The sequence below is a fragment of the Microtus pennsylvanicus genome, chromosome 10 (genome assembly GCF_037038515.1).
Source record: "Microtus pennsylvanicus isolate mMicPen1 chromosome 10, mMicPen1.hap1, whole genome shotgun sequence".
NCBI classification, from domain to species: domain Eukaryota; kingdom Metazoa; phylum Chordata; class Mammalia; order Rodentia; family Cricetidae; genus Microtus; species Microtus pennsylvanicus.
The window spans coordinates 33,996,836-34,021,045 of NC_134588.1; the positions used below are offsets into that span (position 1 = coordinate 33,996,836).

The window sequence follows — 24,210 nt, forward strand, 5'->3', positions numbered from 1 at the left end:
TTTAATTAACGGCTGGCTTAACTAGGTGATAGGAATAAAATATTCAAAACATGCACACAAAATTCAACAGGATAAAATTGTTGAATTTAAAAGAAAAATCTAGTAAATAATTAATCCATACCATTGAAAACATAAGCATACCCTTGTCATTGAAGTGTATAAATGCGCATACAAAAAACAAGGCAAGTTTGTGATTATATTTTATAAAGTAAGCTGTCCCAATTTTTGGGATAGATAAATGCCATCGTCTGTTTACTTCACAACACCTTTGTAGCTCTTTAAAATTTGTCTATAGGCTCTAGTTCACTTGGGTAAAATGCTATGAATATTACATTGAAAATAATTTCCCACCATTTTTCCTTTAAGAAAGTATTCTTGCTCTCAGAATTCAAGCAGTTTTTTTTTAAATCCTGAAATCCCTCTGTGCTCTTCAAAAATCATATGCACTCAGAAGACTTGAAGGTCAAAGGCAAAGCTAACTGCTCATCTTAGATTTTTGCTACTTTGGAAAAGGAAAAGAGGAAAATGAAATTTATGAAGTAAAGGCAATCTTATCTTGGAATTTCTTCATTTTATGTTTGCCATAAATAACAATTTAAACATTCTCAAATATCAACTTTTTGTTTCTATGTGAAAGTATTAAAAAAAAATCAATGCATTCAGGCATTATATGAAGCAACAGAGACCAGAGCGCCTTATTTGTAGCAAATTTTATTTTCAAATAACCATAAAAGGTATCCAGGTACACTTCAGAGTCATTTATGAGATCATGCATGGTGTAAACAGAAAAAGTTCAAAGGAAAGAAACATTCCTGATGCTTCTAACAAGTGACCTGAAGGGACACAGAAACAGACACCAGAACTTTCCCCCCTGATGCCTGGATCTTTATCCTTGCTTGTTTCTTGTCATTTCAGCACAAGATAAAATGTAACACAGAGAAGCAAAAATCAAGAATCCAAGAGAAGAGAAACTTGCCAATATTTGGGGTTGGTTGCTTGTTTTTTATTACTGTTCACAGAGAAATGTAGCAAGCAGAGGATGGTGTCTGAATGAAACACTGATTTTGCAACACAGTTAACAAGGAAGTGAATCCCGGCTGCTTACTTCCTGGTCACAGACTCCTTGAGATCATGCACAGTGCTTACTTCCTGTTCACAGACTCTTTGAGCATCATGCACAGTATTTTTGGGGTTTTTTTGTTTTTTGCTACGAAATCCAGGAAAATAAAATGGGAATGTTCCCAGAAGGCATTATAAAGAATATTTTAACTTGGGGATTTTATTTTTGAAAATAAGGGAACTTATTATCATAATAATTTGAAAATACCATAAGTCAAAATAGGTGAGACCAAAAAGGACACAAATCAATAGCAAAAGCTAAAGAGACTTAAGTTCCAATTTTGTTACATTATCTGTCTAGCAAAGAATTGTACATCAGAGGTTTTTTGTTTTGTTACTGCTTTTCATTTCAGTCTTCAGAACTGAGTTCTTATTACTAGAAATAGAAAATAGATTCATCCATTGGACCATAGAGACCTTCTCTATATGCACAGCTTTCAAAAAAAATTTTTTTTTTACATTTTTTACATTATTTACTTAGTCTAGACTAAGCCCCAATATTCTTATTGGCTAGTGACCATAAAGTCTAAAAGGTGTTGAGTCTCCTTCACAGTTTGTCATCTTCTTACAAGTGAAGCTAACTGTGCTAGTAACACAGTTAAAAATGAAATAACAAAACTCTATTCAAAACTTTCTATTTTCATCACAACAGCGTTATCTCTTGATTTTCCTTAAAAGCCTAGGATGATAGAATGCCATGGTTTTGTCCCAGCACTTCCCATTTCCGATGCTTCACACCACGGTGCGCTCTGCAGGCATACTGCGATAGAAAATGATGCTATCTTCTATGTGCCTAATAAAAGAGCTGTCACTCTGAAAACTGTACAGTGAATTCCACTGGGATTCTGCTAAGTAAAGCTATTGGCATTTTAGGTAGTGAAAACCACCAAGGCTCTAAGAGTTGTATGCTTTGGTTTCTGTGTTATGAAGTGTTACTCTATTTGAAGTATCAAAAGCCTACCTACTATGTAAGTCAATATTACAATGGTATTTCACCAAAGTTCACAGATATGGTCGGTAAGAGTTTGTGTTCCTAGGATCAATTTGCCAGAAGTTATATTCATCTAGGCATTTGGGGAGGTAGAAGCTATAATTTGGTGCCCTGCACCCATCTAAAATATCCTCAGTCTTCTAATCTATGCCAAACAATAAGTGTGCAGTTGCCCAGACTGAAGACTGTCGTACATCATAGGAAAGTGTGTTAGACCTTCCAAGCCTGCATCACGTGATTTTTCCACTTCCCACTCACGTAATTAGTGTTCTTTTTCTCTTCTTTTAAAAAACATGCCTGTTTCAAATTTGTATTATTTTTTTCAGATGTCTAATTCAGCTATGTTCTTTCTCTCTTTGGTCTCTTCCCGCATTTCACATACCAGACAGATAGTTAAAAGTCTGAAAAAACAGGCAAGCTTCCAAAAATATTTCAAAATGAAACTGCCCTAGGTGACAGAACAGGAAAAGAAGGCAAAGCCTACAGGACCAAGGTTTCAACACGCTGGCTGAAAAAGTGTTGGAAAATCCATTCAGGTTGCTCGTGCTATGGATGAGATTTCGATGAGCCATAAACATCCAAGTGACTGACAAAACTAACATGTTCCCTGATGACTCAAAGCAGTTCACTTGGCGAGGTGCATTCTGGGTGCATTGTTAATTAACTTGGTACCTGTCCTTTAATCCTTTTCTTTTCCGTGGTTAGCATTCAGGAAAGGAAAGTGTTTGAGAAAACATTCAACGTTCTGAGAATAAATATAAGTGAGATATTTTATGTCTATCATTCATAAAACTTACATCCTTTACATAGGGCTTATTTGTACATAATAAAAATTTCATAAGGAATTTTTTTTCTGGAAAGTATTCTATATGCTAATTTGTTTAACATGTGCTTTGGATATAGAGCTAAGTAAAAGGAGCTTCACACAATTCTTTCTTCAAGTATTCCCTTTAACGATGAAAAGAAACCTCATTCCTAAATATTTGTTCTTCTTTCCAATTGATCCTCTGTTTCTGATACCTTCTGCAACCTGAACTACACAGAGAACAAAAATGTCAGCGTTTGGAACATATTTAAATACTTCAATAAATTTGTTCATTGCATAGTGAACATGTAAACTCACAGAGAATCTATAAATGTTACCCTGGAATCTGAAAAAGGTGGCTGGAATTTTACATAATAATTTATTCTGATGTTTGTTTTGTTGTAATTTGGGCTTGCTATTTTATTTTCATCCGTGTGTCAACTGAATACAAATAAATGAAAATAAGCCATAAAAGTTAAAATCAAAGAAAATAATTTCACCTAATTCTCTAGTCTGTAAATTTTTCCCCTGGGCATAACAGGCTGCAAATGTACTTCATGCCCTGACTCTTTAAGACAGTGTTCAAAATTAATTTCAACAATGTGTGCTTAACATAAAGTTAACTATATTTGCATCAAATAAAATGTTTATTCAGGAAAGCTATTTATCATACAGGAAACAGCAAAGTCATCATTACAGAGATGTACACTAGAGGTGACAGATGCAAAAGTGCATGCAGGGCCTTTTATAGACAATGGTACTAAAACCGCTGGGTTTGAACCCTACACTCTTGTTAATGAGAGTAAAAGTTATCCTCTGAATTTACAATTGGAAAATGACATTAAGAGATAGGACTGATACACATTAGCAAGCAGATGAAATGGATGTTTGGGGACTTTATTTTACAGTTACTGTGCTTGACAAATGTGTGGAGTTGTTTCAATAATAATTTTCTCCAAATGAGGGGAGGGTGTATTACTGCCAGGTTGCTCTGGTTTTCTGCGTGGTTTATCTCACTCTTTTATTAAACCACATGAGGTTAAGCCTTCATTTGTGTCAGACATCATAAAGAACAAAAGTTTTGTTAACATTCAATAAATGACACTTAAGTCACTCTCTCTCTCTCTCTTTCTCTCTCTCTCTCTCTTTTGGTTAATAAACTTTTAAGTGTATAATTATCATAACCTAATAGGGTCTTTGTCTTCACTGCAGTGGATTTCCGATCAAACTTTTCCCCTTCTTTTAATACTTTAGGGAATTTTCAAACGTCGGGATGTTTGGCTGTAATGCCCCAAGATTTGTTCTCCCTGAAAAAAAATCATAGTGACAATTTATTAACTACAGAGCAACTTGGCTTTTAGGGGTCTGCAATTTCTATTTAGATTTACAAATATCCACTAGAGCTCAATAGACCTGATACTAAATCTTAATCATCTTTAAGATTTCTTTTCATGCAACTATGGATCTGCTAATTTATTTTTATTCTGAAAACTGAACTGAGTCAAATCAGTGGGGCATTACTTTTATTATAAACAAGAATATTTAAGGGTAATTCAAGATTGAATCACATTTTATATACAATGGTGTGTGTATTTGATATGAATCAGAACTTTGGGAACCTAGGAACCTATTTGTCTGTTTGAATTTTTTTAGTTGTGCTGTTACTTCTTAGCTTTTACACATAGATACTGAAAATATACTAGCACAAGCAAAACTGATGGGAAATAAAACTCCTTAGATTCAAAATTGTTTATTCACACAAATTTAATAGGATATATCACAATTGTTTGGTCCATAAATATTTAGGGGAAATAGTTTCTATACAATGCATTTATCAATAAACAAAGGAACATGGACAATTTTGCTAGACCACTTACTGTACTATAAACACGAAGCTCAATATATAAGATTATTGAATTTATCAACTATATTTGAAAGAGTGCACAACTGCTTTCTATGACATGTTTGTCCCCTCTAACAGGATACACCATAAAAAGAGTTTCAGAAATGAGAGGTAAAACAGTACAAAACTAGTGAGGTGTCAAAAGGGCTTAAAACAGTTAATTTAACAAACAACACATATATCCTGATTTTTCACAAACTTATTTCCAAGTTATATCATAAGGCACATAGGAGAACTGAGTTATAATTAGTCTACTTAATAAAGTAGGTCTGTAGTACCATATATTGTTCTGTCAAAGAACAAAATTTCTAAGTATCGATATTTTACCTGTAAAAGTGTGTTAATAAGATCTCAGCCTTAAGAAGGTTGTTTGGTCTGGTTAGTGGTAAATGCCCAAAATGTAAGAGAAATATGAAAAGTCAAGATTTAAGCTCCATAGAAGATGACCACACTTGCTAAATATATAATGGCGATCACACTTTCTTCTGTTACAGTGTTAACTTCTCTTCCATCATCTTTTTTTTAAAAAATAAGCTACTTTCTGTGCTAATTTTCTAAAGACCCTGAGCAAAAGTTACAATAATGCACTTTAATGTGGGCAGTGAACTGTCAATATGTAACCACACATTTATACAGCCAGAAGGGCACCTTTAAAATCTATTAAATAGCCACTTCGACCACCAGAGGAGATTAAAGGGTGCAAAAGAGTGGACAGTATGTGCAAAGTCATTCTGAACAATCCACTAAAGCAAGACGTAGATCTTGACTTCTTCTTGATTATTTTAGGAAATCCACAATCTAGTTGGTTTGTTTTTTGTTTTTTTAACTACAACAGAAGCAGGTAGATGAACATTCACCACTGCCCAGACCATTACGATTTCACGTTAAATTAAAAGAAAAAAAATGCTGCTGTAAACTAGGAAATATATTCAGATCAGCATCCACAAGGCTTCTGAGTTTATCTACTTTAAGACTCATAACTTCACATCTGTAATATTAAAAAGATTTTTACACATAAATCAACCCGTGCCAAAACAAAATAAGGAAGAACCCAATAATTCTCAGTGTTGGTATTCATTTACTAAGTTGGTTTAAAAAAAAAGACATTATATAGAATGCCAGATACAATATCATGGTACAGCTGAAGCCAATTAATTATTAATTAAATTATGCTAATTTTTACTTCTTAAAAATTTGTATTTTGCTTATTTCCATTTCTTTAGGGGAAAAAAAGTTAAGGAAAAAGACAGTTTCAGAGACTGGCTAAAAAAAGTTATCTTTTCACTTTTTTAAGTAGGGGGTCAAAAGTACAGAATTTCACATTTTAAGTGTAACTCTCATGGAAACACAAGGAGTTTAAGGTTGTTGTGTTTTATTTCAATTTTGAAAAACAGTAAAAAGCCCTAACAACAGGAAGTTACATTCCTGAGTTAGACTTTTCACCCAGTTAACTGTTGCTGTTTAAAATTGATGTCAATATTTTGTTTAATCATATCCCTCACTTGAATTAATAGTTCAGGCTAAAAAAAAAAAAAAAACAGAAATAGTACATTTGTTTTTAACTTCTTAACATGAAATTTTTAAATTGTAAGACTTTAGAAAATAACTTATTAAGTGTCTGGTTCATTAATAACTCGATCACAAAAACAGGAATATGATTTGCCCAACATAATACCATCCATTTTTTTCCCTTCGAGATTCTGGAAATAAGTAACATACAATTTTAAGAGGCACTTACTAGAATGATTCAAAATCTCCCCTTACCAACTGAAAAAAACCTGATTAAAGAAAAAAGATCAAATACACCTTGTAGACAAAATACGTTCACTTAAAAGCGACAATACTGTAAACTCATAGCCAAGTGGTGTAGATGCTACACACCAAGCTGCTATTTATTCCCCAAACATCTTGTGGGTTAGGAGAAGGGAAAAAAAAAAATCTCGTAAATAATAAAATAATAATATTAGAATAAAAATAAAAAGAGGAAGAATCCTTTTTTTAAAAAACCAATGTTAGAAAAGGTTCGTTAAGGTAGTTTGTGAGGGGCTTCCGGATTCGTGGCTGTCCATGTTAGAGGTCACAGATGTCACTACAGTGACAGTGGGATTGGTCAGGTCTGTTAAAGTGGTCGCAGTGCCGGGTGGAGTGAGAGCGCCGCTGTCTGCTGAGGGCGGGGCCGGAAGCGACGTGCCGTCAGCTTTATCAACACCCCCATTCTCCTGCCGCAAAAGGTTCCTTCTGAATTTGGCTCGTGCGTTTTGGAACCAAACCTGCAAACCAATCCCAATTGATTTCTTTATCGATTTTTTTTAAGTTTTTTTTTCTCTCTCTCTCTTCCTTTTTTCTCTTTTTCCTTTCCTCTATTTCTCCTTTTAAATATCATTTTTCTTGGAAAGAAAGTGGACTTTTTCTACTTCTTTCAAAATAGACTACTCTGGGTAATAGAGTTATTTTCTCTTTACTGTACATATTGCTGCATTAAATGTGCCACTTAGGATAACTGGTACCGGAGCAGGGAAACCACAGAAACAAAGGCATGGGGACTAGGGGGAAAATACACCATTCCTCAGTAGGGAAAAGCAGGGTCACCAAAGTGTCTCAAACTAAGAACTTCTCGTGTGAGGGAAGCACCACCAGAGGTTAAGCTGTTTGCTAGTCCGACGCCTGACAAATGCTCTATGGACAGAAATACTCTTCCCAGCCACAGACCCCCAAACAGCCAGAGAACAGAAGAAGTCTGCTGCTTGCCACTGAGGGGGGGAGATCACAGGTCACTCGCGGCAACCTTATATCGTTTTATAATTCTTACTATAAGCCTGGGGAAGCAATTCAACACCCAGAAAAACTCTGGATTTTTAATAATGGCTTGGTTAAACAGAAAAATTCTTGCTCCAACTTCTTGCTGAGATACGAACCTGACCTTCGGCAGTTCGGGAGCTGGGGGACGGGCCACCTGAATTTGGAAGGTCCTGACATGAATGGGCTGCCAAGAGTCCGCAGACGTGGGACAGCAGATCCTTAAACACTAGTACATTAAACCCAGTGTGAGTGGACATCTCTATAGGCAACACTTGTTTAAATAAAGGTAATGCTGTCTACACAGCAATGAAAGTTTGGAGCCCACCTCTCCATCTGGAGGGAGAATGTGAGTCCTCACGGACTCCTTGAGTACTCTCCAGGAAGCCCCTGTGGGAAGATAACTACAGGAGGAGACTACTAGGAAGCAGAAGAGGAAATATCCATCTCCAGGTGATTAGGGAAGAGAGCTAGTCTCTGTCAAGGGGAAGGGAGGACATATATACAAAGCCAATGATGGACGTGGCTTACCTGCAAGACTCTTTTGGTCAGGCCCGTTTTTTGAGCAAGCTGCTTGAGGTCCTTGGCATCCGGGTTGTGGTTGATGGCAAAGTAGGATTTCATGGTCCGGAGCTGGTGGTGCTTGAAGGACGTTCGCATGCGTTTGGTCTTCTGGGAAGGTGGATAAGGCTGCTGGTCCCGGTCCAAGTGGTCTGCCTCGTTCTCATTACAACCTGTTGCAGTAACAGTGGACAAACAACTGGTCAGTGGGAACTTCTACATCGGCTTAAAAGATGGAGAGCATATGACACTACCATCATCATAAAGCAAAAGACTGTTATCTCTCTCAATGGTGAGTGATATCTAGACAAGAAGACAATGGCTATAGTCAGCTAAACTAGGCCATTTGGATACAGCTGGTCTGCATAATAGAAAACAGAAGATAAAGTCTTTTCTCTCTGATTGATGCTCCAGAAAATGTAGGGAGTGAGAGGGACCTCAAAGAAGAAGAAGAGGAAGAGGAGGGAGAAGAAGAAGAAGAGGAGGAGGAAGACAAGAGGGAGGAGGAGGAGGAAGAAGAAGAAGAAGTTTATGTGGATCTGCACCCTGGTGTCCACATTCACATGGGTTTTTGTGCCATTTTGCCTGTTTCTGGTTTGTCCTGTCCTGTATCAAGGCACTGTTCTTTACGTGACAAATATGGCGAACATGTATTTCAGGTCTCAAGTTTCAAGTTATCTAACAGCACAGTATGTGTACGCACACAGGAAACTAAGGGATAATCTAAAGAATTTCTTATGTTTGTGGCACTTTCTCGAGAGGGAAAAAGATGATGATAGGAAAAACAAGAAGACATGAGAAAATGACGCTTTTGAATGTCTTGGAGAATATAAGAGCAGTGCATTTGAGGAGTTTTAGCTACAACTGGTTAGCTTGAGCTGTGCCAGGAAGAAAACACCTTTTCCTTGGAGTTAGCCTAATAAATATTTCTGAAAGAAAAGAATCCCAGCCTCCTCCCTTGCTCCTGTCTGCAGCACTCCCCACAGCTCACTGTAGAAGCACAATGAAGGTTTCTACCCAGCTTGGTCTCCTGTGTTGTGGATGTGTGTGAGTCAGGTATGACCTGTGCCACTGACCAGCCTGGCAGTAAGAGGGCAGCATCTTCTCTGCCCTTGCAAAACCCTCCTTGGCACCAAGGGCAAAATAAATTGGGCTTTAAAACCAGTGAAAAATTCCTCATTCTCAGGATGTGAAAGTTCATCATATTTAAAGCCACTTCCTTGTTCTGCACGAGACATGACTACAAGATGAGAACATTTCACTAAATATTTACTGGCTTACTCACCTATGCAATTCAAGGGCACAGCTGTCTTTGGCTCTTGGGCCCTTATTTAGTATATTCATCTGGTGTGCTTTCACATCTGACCATCCTGAGCTTCTATGCATTATTTCAAATCAATCTGATCATGTCATACTGAAGGAAAAGCTTAAATCTTTAAAGGGGTGAGTCATCTTTTAATGTTACCCCTCTCCTGCTTTATAAAATGGTATCTGCCTGCCAGGCTCTGGTTAGAATTTCAGAATTCCCTATTTGCATGTGTATAAGCATAGATGTGCTCAGAAATCAGCATGTATGCAGCTTTGTGGCCATCAAACAGGAAATCTACTGCAAATAAAACTCATTTAATGAGAAATTATCCCAAATATATAAAATGAAGAATTATCAACTTTTGTGTATCCCAAGACATAAAGGTGGGAAGTCGCCCAAGAGAGCAGTCATACAAAGGAGCAGGTGTCCGTGAGTTCTCTGGGGGAAAGGACTGTATCACATTCTCCCTTGCATTCCTAAGTCAAACAACAAGACCATGAGCTCACAAGTACACCCTCCCAGCCCTTTGTTGACCAGGAACATCCTAAGTGCATGCTAATACAAAGTCCAATCAACTTGAGCTGGTGCCCAAATCAGACAGATACTGCCAAACTTTGGTCTTAAGCTTCTTAGGCCTGCCAGAATGGAAACATATACCCACAGGTAACAAAGAGAATATCTTTTACATTTTGCCCTATTTCATCCCAGCGGGGATATGTCCCCTTCAAATAGTCTGCAGAATTGCACGGTGAGATCCTCAAATCGATGAAAGAGCATCCTGTGACTATAAAACGATGATATCTCCAGTAAACTGAGCCATATTTCACAGCCAGATTACAAAGAGACCCTCAGCAACTTGCTCAAAGAGGCACATTCCAGCAGTTAGAGGCTTCTTCAAATGAGAGAGCATGCCTAGCCAATGTGAGTTGCAACTTTTCCTGAACAACACATCAATTGTGACATGAGCCTCAACTTGATGTTTAAATAACACACTTATTTCCACCTCTCCCAGGATAACATTTCCTAGAAATAACCAACTTAGCTATCTAGCTATTCATCATTTGAAATGAATCTAAGAGAGAAAAAAATAATTAAAATAAGATTCGAGGAAATTGCTTTTCTAAGTATGTCCTCTGTACTTGGTTTTGCTCATTGCAAATTCAGTACAGTGGTTTAGTACACTAGAAAGAATTACTGAGTTTGCCACCACACAGCAATTCAGTGTGTAAGAACAGAGACACCAGGTCTTTCTTATAATATATGATTTTCACGTGGCTATGTTTGCACCTACATTCTGCAGCTTGATAGAGAAATCAATTTCTGCCACAATATATCAGCTTATCCTAAATTACTTGTGTTTAATGACAAAAGCTTTATGTAAATTTGCAGATGATTGTGTTCCCAGCATTTCTAAGCCTTAGGGCTCTTTCCCCCTGAATTATAAGAACAAATAACTCTCTTTAAGTTGCTTTAAATCCCCACCTGAGCCTATGCCTCTGTCGTTACTGAAGCTAACAAGAAAAGCTAAATGTTTTACATCCAGTTGCTTGCTTGCGAGAGGGTCACCTATCTAAAATGAGTTTCTGTTCTAAGGGTTCGAAACCTTCTGAGAATTAACTAATTCCTGGGAGACCACTAGGGGTCAGTGCCAGGCTAATTTAACAAGGAAAAATCCTGCACATTTAGATGAAAGAACCTGGGGGGGGGGGAGGAGAAGTAGCAGAAATCCAGTTTCTTAGTGAATGGTCAATTATCCAAATAGGACCTGTCTACCCTAGACTGAATCCTCTTACCTCTGAAGGTCCTTATTTCAATCCAACATTTCAGCTAAATGATCTTTTTATCTTAAATATAAATAGGTAATTTTTCTTCCCCAAAAAAAAATCAGCCTGAATAGTTTGGTGAATATGTACAAAGAAGTAAAAGCTAAACTAGGAACATTCCACTGAAAAGTGCTTAAACTATGGCAAGCCCTAACTGACCTCTGACAGTCTTTGGATCAGGAATATGTTTTGTGTATACCTTTTTAAAATTCATTGTATGAATTTATTTGGATCCCATTAATGCTGTTCTTTATGAAGCTTTACATTTCAGGAGAAATGGCAAGAGAAAACCTAAATAATGCTACAAAACCAATGAGCTTAAAATGTAGGTGACTTGTATGTTCTAAATTTTAATATGTTTTAAACTTGCTGATCCACCCTCCTCACCCCACCCCTACCCTATTGGACTGTATGACTAGCTGACATTAGAATCATAATTTTTTTTTGTAAATGGGGGTGATTTTTGCTTAGATTACTTCAAACCAATTCCTCCAGGCAATCTTCCTAATCTTAAAGAAAGGTGTTCTATTTGATTGTGTCTCTGGGTACATCCAGGAAAGGGTGTTAAGAAGCTGTAGTGGACTGGGCGGCCTGGGCCATTTTTCTGCTGTCCAGGAAGAGGACAGTGTACTCAGAGACTGAGCAACCCTACGGAACCAACAAAGAACCTAAACAGCTTTTTGCCTTCTCTATTTGTCTTTTTAAAAAGTAAAAACTAAGAGAAGCAAAATTCTATTACTCTGAAAGCTTCTTGGAACCATCTAACATAAAGATCCAAGGCAAAACCAAATTCAGCTAATTAGATTAACTAAAGCAAGCCAAGAGCCAAGAGCCGAGCTTGCTCCCAGTTTAACTAGAAATCCCCATCCCCCTGGATTTCATGGGGGGCCAGCATCATTCTCTCTCCCACCAGTTGTATAAAATCCAGTGTCCCTTCCTCCCCTTCCCATTCCAGGCCTCCACCGGTCCCCTCCTCTCTCCTCCTCTCCTCTCTCAGTAGGACAGTCAGGTCTCGGTGAGAGGTTGGAAATTCCACTGTCATCCTCTATTAACAAAGAACAATTAGTGTCCTGCCTCTTTTGCCTTGAGGACCATGCATTATAGATGATAGAGTTTGCAGTGGGCAATTGGACCCTAGGCAAAGCCCTGCCCCAGCTTAGCAGGGGCGGGGGTGGGGGGGTGGGGGGGTGGACAGGGTGCAGCCAGGCAAAGCCGCAAATGCCCTTGGCCAACCGCTGGGTTGTGCTTGCTGCAGAACACAGAGCCGCCCTTAGCCTCTATGTTGGCTCTTTTCCCTTGGTCCAGCCGCTGCCCAGATGTGAATTCAGTAGAGACAGCCGAGGCCTCTTTGGGCTGTGTGTCCCTTCTCTCTCTCTGAGATGCCATCTCTCTGCTCCATCCCAGAATGGATTCCCCTAAATTTGGAAAAGAATCCCAGGAAACAAACCAGCATAGGGTCGGATATGCACAATTAAGCCAGTGGGTCTCTTCCAGTAGCCCAAGTCCCCTATGTGTTGAGTTCCTAAATCAGTTTGGGCCAGGACATGGGAAATCAGGGCTTTCCCAAAATCAGCCTAGGTTTTCTGGGACCCACTTCCCCTCTGTGCTTACTCCAAGAGCTCAGGTCTTCAAGGTCCACCAAGAGCCTGACCTCCAGGATGGGAAGTGGAGACAGGCTATCGACAGGAAGAAACTGGTGCACGGGTGTGAAGCAGATGGATGGGCGCTTTCTCCAAAGCTAGGAGGTCTTTGGGAGCTGTTGCCTGCGCTTTGTTATGAATTGAGAGAAGGCTGGCAGTGGGCAAACAAGCAGCCTGACATAGGCCTGAGCAACCCAGTGGACTGGACCGGGAGATTCCTCAGGTTGTCAGACGTCAAGAGGACCTGATGAGCTATCAGGCAGGGAGTGAGTAGGCTGGGTGAATACCCTGACCCTCCAGAGAAACAACTGTCTCAGCTGTGCAGAGTCCGTCCCACCCTATGGTTCTCTTTGCCAGGATCAGAGATTCAGTTTTTCAATACCCTTGCCAACTATGTTGCTGATTAACTTTGGGCTGGTGACCACAGCCTCTGCCCCCTCCAGACAGAGAGGAACTGGGCTCTGAAGTCTTTCTTTTCCCCCCATTAACTATTTAGGAAAACCTCCTCCAGGATCTATAATTTGGCTCCAACAAAGGAATTGCCCTGGGGCTGTTTTGCTCCAACCGAGAGCCAGAAACTAATGGGCTCATTAACTAATGGGCAACAAGGATTTGGCTTTGCCTGTTTGGGGGAAGTCACTTCAGCCCCATGGTTATAAATTTTTTTTTCTCCACAAGCTCAATAACCCATCCTCTCTGCCCTTCCATCCTCTTCTCTCCTTTCTCTTCCTCAGACCAAGAGGGGTTTGTGGTGAGAGCCAGGTCATGTTAGGCAAAGCACTGTCTTGGCCACAGGGTCCCAAAACGGAACCGGTTCTGCCAAATTCTCCTCCAGCACTCTAAGATCTGAGCTGTCGGGGTGGGTAAAGTTAGGGGCCCACCTGAGTTGTAATTCACGATGTCCACTCCCAGAGCTGGGCTCTTCCGCTTCCGGGGCCTCCCCTTCTGCACTGTGCCAGTGCCATTGAAGTAAGGCAAAGCCAAGCCTCCGCTCTTGGCTGCCAACTCGGTGTAGCTCAGTTGAGGTGGATACTCCCCTTGCAAGAGGGTCTCGAAGTGTGCACGGCAGTACACCAGGCTCTCCTTCATGCCGAAATGGTCTCCCGTGGTCAAGGTCTTGTTGCAAGTGGAGCAGGTGAAGCAGCTCAGATGATAGACAGAGTCTCGGGCGCGCATGACCATTTCAGAGGCTGAGATGCCAAGGTGGCAGCGGGCACATCTCTGCACAGAGAACCTTCTGGAAGCAAACAGGAGAGTCAGAGTTCCAGCTGTTGCAAGCAGTACCTACCTCCCATTTGCAGCGCCAGGGCTTAGTCTGCAGGGGCCAAAGACTGACTTGGGAATGCTGGCTGAGGGCCACTTTGGATATCAGTTTTATTTGCACAGTGACCTATTCTGGTTCTGGTGAACCCAAACAAAAGCATCCTTATGCAAAAGTCAGAAGAACTGGGGAACTTAGCTTCAATGTAATTTAAAAAGCAAGCAAACAAAACTCTGAACTGGCCAACTCACAGCACTATTGAAAGAATACTAAGTTGCAACGCCAAATGAAAAGCCTGGCCTTACCGATGACAAAATAGTATCATACCTAAATCTTGCCTGACTACTCCAGAAAATGGCAATTCTGCAGGGGAAAGACAGCACCCCCTTCTACTTCTATTTAGAGGGCAACAAGATCATTTCCACAGGCTTAAATCTTTTCCAAGCTTCTGGGCTTTGTTGTTGTTGTTTGTTTGTTTTGTTTTGTTGTTTTCTGTTTTCTTCGATCTGGTTCTGGCTAGCCTGGGGAGCAGTAGCCTGTGTGACCTTTTCATAGTCATTTACAGGATCCTTGTCATCCACTTAGTTGCTTCTGCCCCTGCCAATAGCCGGCAAGTTAACCAATTCACATTAAGGAGGGAGGAACCCACAAAACAAAACAGAACAAAAGTCTTGTTCGCCAGAGACCTGTCCATTTTCTCTTTTCCCAGTTTTCTCAGCTGAGCTGTGTAGCTAAGAAGAGCTGGGATCCTGATAAGCTCTCTACTTCCTGGAATCCTTCTCACCCATCCTCGCTGCCCCGCCGAGGGTGCACACAGCTTTAAGGCATATGTAATGAATTTCCCCATCTCAGAAATAACTTTACCTTGGACGGGCAAAACAAAACAAAAAACAAAAGAAGGAAAAAGAAAGAAAGAAAGAAAGAAAGAAAGAAAGAAAGAAAGAAAGAAAGACAGACGACTCTGGATTCCCGCAGGTGGCTCCACCGGGTTTATTGGGTCAGAGGAGTGTGTGAATGGGGGGCGGGGTGGGAGTACCTGTAGTAATCCTCCTTGCAGTAAATGCTACCGTCCTTGGCAAAGCAGGTGAGCTCGGACTCCAGGGCCAGCTTACATTCACAGCACTTCAGGCACCTCAGATGCCACTGCTTGTCTACGGCCAGAAGATAGTACCTGTCGGAGATCTTGCCCCCGCAGCCGGCGCACAGAGCGGGCTTCTCCGGACTGAGAGGGGGCAGGCCCTGTGAAGCAAGCACAGGGCAAAGCTGAAGGAGGGCTGGGGCGCAGCCGCACAACCCGGGACGCCTTTAGCAGAAGAGTCCCCAGCGCAGGAGCGCGTCTTACCAGGGGCCACAGCACACAAAAGCAAAAGTGGAGAAACTTTCCCAATGTCTCCCCTTTCAACGACCAGTTCCCCTTCTTAGGGGATTACCTGGACCAGCATTTCGGTCCTCCTGGACCTGTAACCCTGAAAGCACCCAGACTTTTAGAGCCTAGAGAATGTTTTGATAAGCGTTCCAGAATTAGAATAGCTAAGGCTAAAAGTTTGTGACTTTCAATCTCAAACAATACACAAAATAAAACAAAGCTGTTATCGAGAAGTAGAAAGAATTCTGAAGTACGTGGATTTTTTTTTCACACAAGCAATACTATAGTTCTATTTTTCTGAATTTTAATGGATGAAGTAATTTGGCCGACATTATGTTCGGACATGCTTAGCAGATGTTGCTATTCTGTAAGTTCAAGGCCGTCACCCTGTTTCTGTAAGGAAGTGAAGTGCCTGTCCCAAAGGAAGGAACCCCATCCAGTCTTTTCTGTATATTCGCTCTTTTCTCTAGCCAGCATAAATAACACAAGCCTTTCTCTTGAAAATTTGATTCCCAAATTAAGCGTCTTACTTAGGTCCCAACTGAGACTAGCAAAGATGGTAAAATTCACTCTGAGGATCCCAGTCGAATTTGGTTGCTGTTCTTTATTTTTAAATAAAATAGCCGCTAACGATGAAAATAAGTTACTCGCTGGGTCGTTTCTTCAGACTAGCAGAAATAATCCGGGCTTCCCTTACTTTATTTTGGCGACATGGAAAGGTTAAGTCTCGCCTTTTTCTCGGATAGTGGGTTCTCACTGTATTAATGGTGCAAACGACGACAGTGGACTATTTAACAAGACTCAAAACCGCGCCGACCAGCTAGAACCTTCTTGGTCAGTTTGAGCTACAGTCCCCGCTGTGATATGAAAGCTCTACACAGCCCTGTTCGCCCGGAATCGTTTCCGCGGACTTCTGTAGTTTTCTCCCTCCAGTCCATAAGTGAACAGGGGAAATGCTTAGATTACTATTAATTTCACGAAGACGTGACTGCTCTTAAGAATAGTAACCGGCAGTAGTAGGTGATTGTTTCTCTTAGGTTTGTAGAGTTTGTTCGTGTTTCTGCTTTTAGACAAGGGGGCCGCTCCTTCTCTTTTTTATTTGATTTCCCGCTACATAAGATAACCTCCCCAGAAGAAAGAGAAACGCAATTTTGTGACCAGGGTAGTTGAAGCGGCATGCAGGCCCTAACAATCTCTGGATTAGGAGGCTGAATTCTTCGCGTTCGAAGAATTGGAAACCGACCAGCGCGTCGGGGTCTGCTGGGAAGGTCTGGTCTTCCATCCCAGAGACTAGGATCCCACGGCTGGCTGCAGCCAGTCCGGTACGCCGTGCCGGCAAACAGTCCCTCAGTACCTACACCAAGGCTTGCCCTCTGGACTACGGATCCGGCCTAGCTGCCGAGTCACTAGAAACTGGAGTTTGGGGCTGGCAGGGAGCACGCCCGCTCCTTCCAAAGCCTGCTGCCTTGAACGCTCGCGCTCAGCCGCTATAAAAACTGGTGATCTCAGGACCGCAGCATCCCAGATACCTCGATTCCTTGCCTAGCAAGCAGACCTCTCGAGAAAACCTAGCGAACAGAGAACGTTCCCAGACAGAATTCCCCTAGACCCACCATCTCCAACCTGGGCAGGCCGGAGACTCGCAGTTTCTCCAGCGCCGCGCTGGAGTTGGTCCTTACCGCGTCGCGGCCGTTGAGCTGAGTGCCTTTGGCCAGACGGGCCTCGGTCTTCGATCTGCGCTCCATCTCCTCCATGATGCCTTGGATGTGGCCTCCGGAGATCCCATGGAAGAGCATGGCTGGGGGGCGGAAAGGACACGAATTGTTTTCGGCGCGGCACCCCACTATTTCCATAAACACAAGCTTGGGGCTCTCAGTTCATCCGCGTGAAGGAAGCAAAGGGGACCGCACAGAGCTGTGCGGTGAAAGAGCGTGGAGACGGGCGGGAACACGGGCAAGAGAGAAAAGAAGAAAACGACAGAGTAGAAATAGATCTATTTGAGAGGGAAAAGACCCGGGCAGAAAAAAAAAGCGAAGGGGAAGGGTGAAAAAAGGTCCGGCGTTTCCCAGAAGGAGATGTACAGAAAACAAACAAACGCAGAAGGAGGGGATAGCAGGAGAATCTTAACTGCGCGAGAGATCGAGTTACTAATGGGAAACAACTGCCATGGGGGTGGGGGGGGGGGGGGAGAAAAACAAAATCTGAGGAAGAAAGAAAAATAGTTTTGAACACAAAGAAAGAAAACGAAGCGCTATATTCAGCGGTCCCCGGCTGCCTGCAAGTTCCCAGTGCCTGTAGGGTTGGGTTGGGGACTGCTCCTGCCGGAGCTGTGTCCAATTTGTTAAGAGACTAAAGCCAGCCCATTTTTGATAATTTAGTAGGAGGAGTCCTCTCCCTGGAGCTGCCACGGATTTTTATTCAGACAACAAAGACCTGTCATACTCCTCTCAACCCCCTGGTGATGGGCAAGCAGGGACAAACATTACAAAGGGGTGGGGGGCTGGGGGGAGGCAGAAGGAGGGGGCCTTTACCCCCATCCCACACGCGCGCCTGCACACACACACACACACACACACACACACACACACACACACACAAGCACATATCCTTCCAAGAGTTCTCAATAGTCGTGTTTTAAAGGAACCCTAAGCGTCCGAGTCCTAGACGGAGCTGGAGGGAGAGCCAACCTCATTCGCTCCCAGTTCATCAGTCCCCAGCCCAGATACATAAAAGATGAGTTGCAACCTTGTTTCCTTCTCGTCGATAGACTTTTTAAAAACAAACAAACAAACAAACAAAACCCAGTTCACAAGGCTGTCACCAGGAACATATCGAAGCTGCAGTCTTAGAAGCACTTCAGGAAAACGGGGGTTTTTAATGTTTACTTCTTTCCTCCCCGTCCCCTTCTCAACATTCGTTTTAAAACACTCTTCGGACGGCAGTCTACTCGCCCCACGTCCCCGAGGGCAGGAGGCACCACCAGGCTCCAAGGAGTCCTCCAAAGTGAAAAGGGGCGTGGAGAACCTACTTTCCGAGTATTACTTTTGGAGAGGATATATTTTGAGTATAGAGGCCAGGGGATGGTTTTGTAGACCTAGATAGTCAACAAAATCTTGACCATGGAAAAATGACTCTTTTACCTAATTCTAGCGCGAAGGTAAACTAGTGGAGATTCTAGTGTCCCGTTTGGAATTTGTCAACTTGTGTAGGGCTCGGGTGAACTGGGCGCCCGACCGGGGTAGGATGAGGCATTGGCCGCTGGCGTTCGGCACACTTCGGTGGGTGTGAAAGGGGCTCAGGGTGGAGGCGGGGAGGTGAGAACTAACAGGCAGGACGGCAGACTGCTCCTCACAAGAGATGGTATTGTTCCATCGCCCTCTGTTCTTGCTAGCACGGCCCTTCCCCTCCCTCTGGTACCATTAAAAAGTGCCCACAATACTCTGATATTGTGGACTCACTGAAACGGCCAGAAAAGCCCTAGGATTGTGGAGCGAGGACCAGAGTCGGAAACTTAATCAGAAAGAGAAGGAAAGCCTGGCCGCTCTCATCCCTTCCTTCGTGGTCCTCAGCCTCTGTTTCCCGGCCACACCGCTGCCTTGCCGGAGGCCATGGGGGCTTCAGTCTAGATACCCAAGCGCAGCGGCCCCGCAGCAGGCCCGCCTCCTTACACCCTGGCAGTCCACGTGGAGCCTCGGCCCAATCTGGAGGGAAAGCCAAGAAGAAACTGGGGAAAATGGGTATCGGAGGAAGGGAAGAAAGGAAAGAATAAAGGATGAATGCTAATGAGGGGGCGGCTTAGGATGGAGGGAAGGAAGAGAAGAAGAGGGGAGAAGGAACGCAGGGGAGAAGGAAACCACCACCCTGGTGTAGCTGCTTAACTTCCTGTCCCAAAGCTTTGCCTTTTGAGGCTCCTGGGGTCGCCTCTTCATGAAACTCAAGCCTCCACTGTTTCCCAACCTTTTTTTTTTTCTCAGGGTCAAAATAATGTTCTTTGCAGACTGGACGCTTTTAAGGTCCTCTGGGTACCAGAATACAGCTCATAAAACACAATTTCACACAAAAAATGAAGCTAACCAAGTGAACTAAGCGGGAGAAACACCCCCCCCCCCATTTTGGCAGCCCTACCTGACAGCAGGACGGCTATTTACTGTAAGTAATGTAATTAGCCCCTTTGGATGGAAATCAGTGAGCTCCTCAAACCCACGTGCACACGCGAAGGGCCCCAAGGAGGGACGGGGGCAGGGGCCCTTTCAGAGACAGCAGGTCCTCTCACAAAGAGGCAGATTGCCTTCACACAAGCCAGCAGTTAAACTGACTCAGGGCCCAAGGGGGGGGGGGGGACAGGACGAGGCTGACACGACCCAAAGAACTACTCAATTAAACCCAAGGATGCTAGAAGCACAAAGTAAATATAAGATTGTCATCCACTTTGCCTAGTTTCTCCCCTACATCCTCCCTGACTTTCAAATAGGAGTGTTTGGAATCGGTTTTGGCTTTTGGGTCTTGGTCCTGAACTGTTAAGCAAGATCATTTAAAAAAAAAAAAGCAAAACAAAACAAAAATAAAAAACCGGGCTTCATGAAGAAAAGGCTTAAAAACACCTCTTTTAAAAACAAAAGTCATAGCTTTGGGAAGAGTCACTAGGGAAGCTAGGCAATGACATCATGGAAGCCTGCATCCACCCACCCATCCATCCATCCATCCATCCAACCAATCCACTTCCTCTGCACAGACCTTTAAATCATCTATAAGGACAAGCCCAGCAGAGGGTCCCCAGCAATCAGCTTCCTAGCTGAAGACAAGCTAGGACTGGTCTTGCTTATAAAACTAAGGTTCTAAGTTCCAGGGCCCTCAGGGATTGGCCACTTCCACAAAGAAGTGAACTGCCAAGATTTTTCTTTCTCTGAGAATGCAGGAAGTCATTGGAAAGGTGGGAATGGGACAGGGGTCCTGGAGTTTGGGAGGTCCCAGTTAGTTTGGGGGAAATAGCTTCCCATAGGTCCAGCCCACCCCCCTCTCACAGTTCTTCAAAAAGAAGCCCTAAAGGAGCAGAGGGGTAAGAGAGACCAAGAATTAGATGTGTCACAAGAATGTGATAACCGTTTGTCCAGGAGCCCTAAGAACTGCTGAAGGTCCCATCTCCCCTCTCCTCTTCACTCAAAGGACTATACATGCTTTAAATAGGGAAAGCATGCCGGCAGCTTTGCCAGATTTAAAAAAAAAAAAAACCAAAAAACTTTTACCCAAGAAGTGTTTCTCTTTTTTCCAGGCTGAAAGTCTGGCACATGCTTCGTAAAAGTTAGAGCACTGGCAAGTTCAATGCCAGAGGCTTCACTTCCATTAATGGGACAGGTGCATGGTGGGGGGACTGTCTGCTCACCCTCCCAGCAGGACCCGGGGTCTTTCTAAATCCAAAGTTAGAGGCAGCGGGGCAGAGCCTTGACCTGGCACTGCCCACCCCCTCCCCCACACTGCCAGCATAGGCAATCTAATGTGCTCTTTTCTGCTCCCTGCGTTTTCATGGGGCTATTGTTACAACTTTCGGCAGAGTGGGACTCTGGATTCTATTGAGACAGAAGATTTTAGACTTAGGGTGTACCTGATTACATACAGCATTTCCAGGAAGACAGAGGAGACTAACAGGCCATTGTCTGGACCCTGGCAGTTTCACTGGGAAAAGGTTTTTGGCTTAGTCTAACTCCTCAGAGGCCAGGAGGGGAAGAGCGGAGATGTCATAGGTTGCCCAAACAGCTGCATAGCTTTAGGCTCGAGAACAGAAAATAACCCAGCCCATCATTTAGCTGTAAGAGACTCAAGGTCTCTTTAGACCTGGATTTTGGTGACCATAATCTAATGCTCGCAAGTTTGGTCATTAAAGTTAGACTATTTCTTCGGATCCTAAGAATACTGTTGTTCGGAAAGGCAAAACTTTGAAGACCATGTCTAAGTTTTAGCATATGTCGAGTATCTCAGCAGCCAAGAAGAGTCAAAGGTGGTAAGGAGCTAGGGAGCCCTGTTTTCAATGGTAGCGCCATGTGGACTTGGATGACCAGGCTGCTCCGGGTAATAGAGGAGCAAATGGGCAGCAAGTCCCCAAAGCTTTCTCTGAACAGCCGAGACAGATCTTTCTATGAGCAAACCTTCCCCCAAATGACGCTGGCAGGTCCAGTTTGCTTCTGTTTCAGAGAGTCCCTCGGATTCAATCCTATCAGTAAAGCTTTTTCCGGACAAATGCAAGTGAGACTTCAGAGTTGTGGCTGCAGGAACCAGGCGGCCTGGGAGATGCTAGACTCGGCCGGCCGCAGCCCAGCTGCTGCACCCGCATTGTTGCCTGCTGCTCTCAGGGACAGACGTCTTCGCGGGGTGGGGTCAGGGCCGGGCAAGTCTGCACCCTTTTAGTGCAGGAACACCTGCGGCCACAAAGGCCCGTGTCAACTGTTCGCTATCTTCAAGCCTATGTTCTTGAATCTAGGTCCCCACCTCCACCCCCAACAGGGCTACCTCCTTGTCTAGAAGATTCGCGCTTCTGAAACGTGAAGTCTCTTTACTTGAAGCTTGCTCTGCCGGTGGCCCTCAGAGTCTCCTCAGTAAACAATAAATTCTACACAGCGCAATGGATTAGGGATGAACAACAAGATGTCAATAAAACCAGTTTCCATTCCAGCCTTTCAAGGTACTTGCTTCCAGCCGCTCTGCCTAGGGTCGCAAGTTCCTCATGCCTGTGTTTCTTCAGGCCCTAAGACACCCTGACCCCTGCCCAGAGCCCTGACCTTAGACTAAAAGGAAAGTCAATGGTATTCAAGAAAAGACCCAAAGCTGGCACGGGCGTGTCGAGGGGGCAGGTTCCGGGAAGTCTTGAGCCAAAATGTTTTCCAGTCTCCAAAGCAAAGCTCAATTTTAAGACAATTACGATCCTTCCACTCAATGAAGGCATACTCATGGGCTCACAGTGGTTCTCTCTCTCTCTCTCTCTCTCTCTCTCTCTCTCTCTCTCTCTCTCTCTCTCTTTCTCTCTCTCTCTCTCTCTCTCTCTCTCTCTCTCTCTCTCTCTCTCTCTCTCTCTCTCTCTCACACACACACACACACACACACCTGGAACATACGTGGACCAAAGAAAACAGTGGCAAAGAAATACCGAGGAACCTGGCGAGAACTCACCTGCCTCTAAAGTGGTGCCGTTCAGCATCTTTAACGCCAGAGGGTCGATCTCCAGACAACTGCGATTGTACTGTCAGAAGAAGAAAACCCGGTGTGTCAGCTAGACATTACTGCCTGGGCTCCCCAAGAACCTCCTTCCCTTAGTGGGGCCGGTCCTAACCTCTTGTCTGCTGAGATTGGGGACCCATGCAGTTATGCCCAAGCTGAGCTTCCTTTCCAGAGCTCCAGGGCTGGGAGCGCCCTCCTCGCCCCCCCCCCCCAAGGATAGAAAAGCACTCCCCACTATGCGGAACCTACAGGGGTGTTACCTTGATGTCCCACTGGTGTCAGTTGTTCCTCTCAAGAATTTGGTTCTTGGGAGAAGTGGTGGCCAGAGGTGGCGGTCAGGAGTGCGGGACAGTCCCCGCAGACGCACTCTGTTAATCAAATAAACAAGCCCCGTGAATGAACATAAATAAGTGCTCTCTCTCTCTCTCTCTCTCTCTCTCTCTCTCTCTCTCTCTCTCTCTCTCTCTGTCTCTCTCTCTCTCTCTCCTCCCTCCCTGCTTCCCTCCTATCTCTCTCCTCCCTCCCTCCTTACCTCTGTCCCTTTTCTCCTCTCCTCTCTCCCCAGTATTGACTTGAATCTCTCACCTCTGACCTTCAGCCTTCTCCACCTGTCTTTTATTTTCTGTTTATGCTTTCTCAAGTCGGAAAAGGTGAGGGTCCGGGATGGCCGAGGGCTCAGCCTCCGGCCAGTACCCCAACAACCGTTCCGAGACCGCGCTCGGCCCTGCCAGCCTCTCAATAATCCGAGGAGGTGTTAATGGAAGACTTGGCGGCAAGGGAACCTCATAAAGCCACGAGCATCCCGAGACTTGGGCGCAGCCGGGGGAGGGGTCCTGGAGCCCCGCAGCGTACCCTAGCCTCCCGGACCCCCAGCCTGCCTTTGACTTGCTGAAGCTGGTACCTAAAAGATGCTGCCGCCAGCTGGTGCCTGCTGCATAGAAGGTGAATGGGTGGTAGCTCCTGGGGAAACTGGGCTAAGCTATTGATTGCTCACACACCGCCCCCGCCTTCTTCTCCCCATCCCTCGCTCACCATCGATGCTTCTAAGCCCCGCATCGGAAACCCAGCAAGTTGGAGAGCGTTCTGCACTGGAAAGCGGCCTCTGTGACCCGTCTGCGAGGGGCCCCAAGACACCTGCCCCTCTTGGGTCCTTACTAAAGAGCAACAGCTGAGAAAAACCTTCTAGAAGAAATTCTGCACTCGAACCTGGGCACTCAAAACGGCTATCGGCTATGGCAGGGACCGGCTGGGACCCTGTTACCTGGTCTAGATCCCGCTAGGACTGCGTAGCCCCGGGTTCCCTCGAGCCGCTGGTAGAGAAGAATCGGAAGCCAGACCTCTGGCCAATTATTTACCCCACTCCCCACCCAGGGCGCCCCTCGCAGTCGGAGATGGGGAGGCGGGGGATTAGCTTGGGCTCCCGCGCCAGT

General features: G+C 44.0%; 1 protein-coding gene across 9 annotated transcripts; it reads right to left on the reverse strand.

Annotated features, from left to right (window-relative positions):
* Positions 1–703: 703 nt before the first annotated feature.
* Lhx9 (LIM homeobox 9) lies at positions 704–24,210 on the reverse strand. Of its 9 annotated transcripts, none has more exons than XM_075988140.1 (8): positions 24,042–24,210; positions 23,041–23,148; positions 22,733–22,802; positions 17,254–17,372; positions 15,245–15,447; positions 13,829–14,184; positions 8,146–8,348; positions 704–4,222 (listed from the first exon to the last, which is right to left on the reverse strand). In XM_075988140.1, exons 3-8 carry the CDS (start codon positions 22,758–22,760, stop codon positions 4,166–4,168), a joined length of 966 nt encoding a protein of 321 aa, XP_075844255.1. In that variant the 5' UTR covers positions 22,761–22,802; positions 23,041–23,148; positions 24,042–24,210; the 3' UTR covers positions 704–4,165. The 9 variants fall into 9 exon arrangements, with proteins under 9 accessions (XP_075844255.1, XP_075844253.1, XP_075844252.1 ...); XM_075988135.1 differs by lacking the exon at positions 704–4,222 and adding an exon at positions 4,670–7,088 and having other exon boundaries at positions 24,042–24,138; XM_075988134.1 differs by lacking the exons at positions 704–4,222; positions 24,042–24,210 and adding exons at positions 4,670–7,088; positions 23,366–23,682.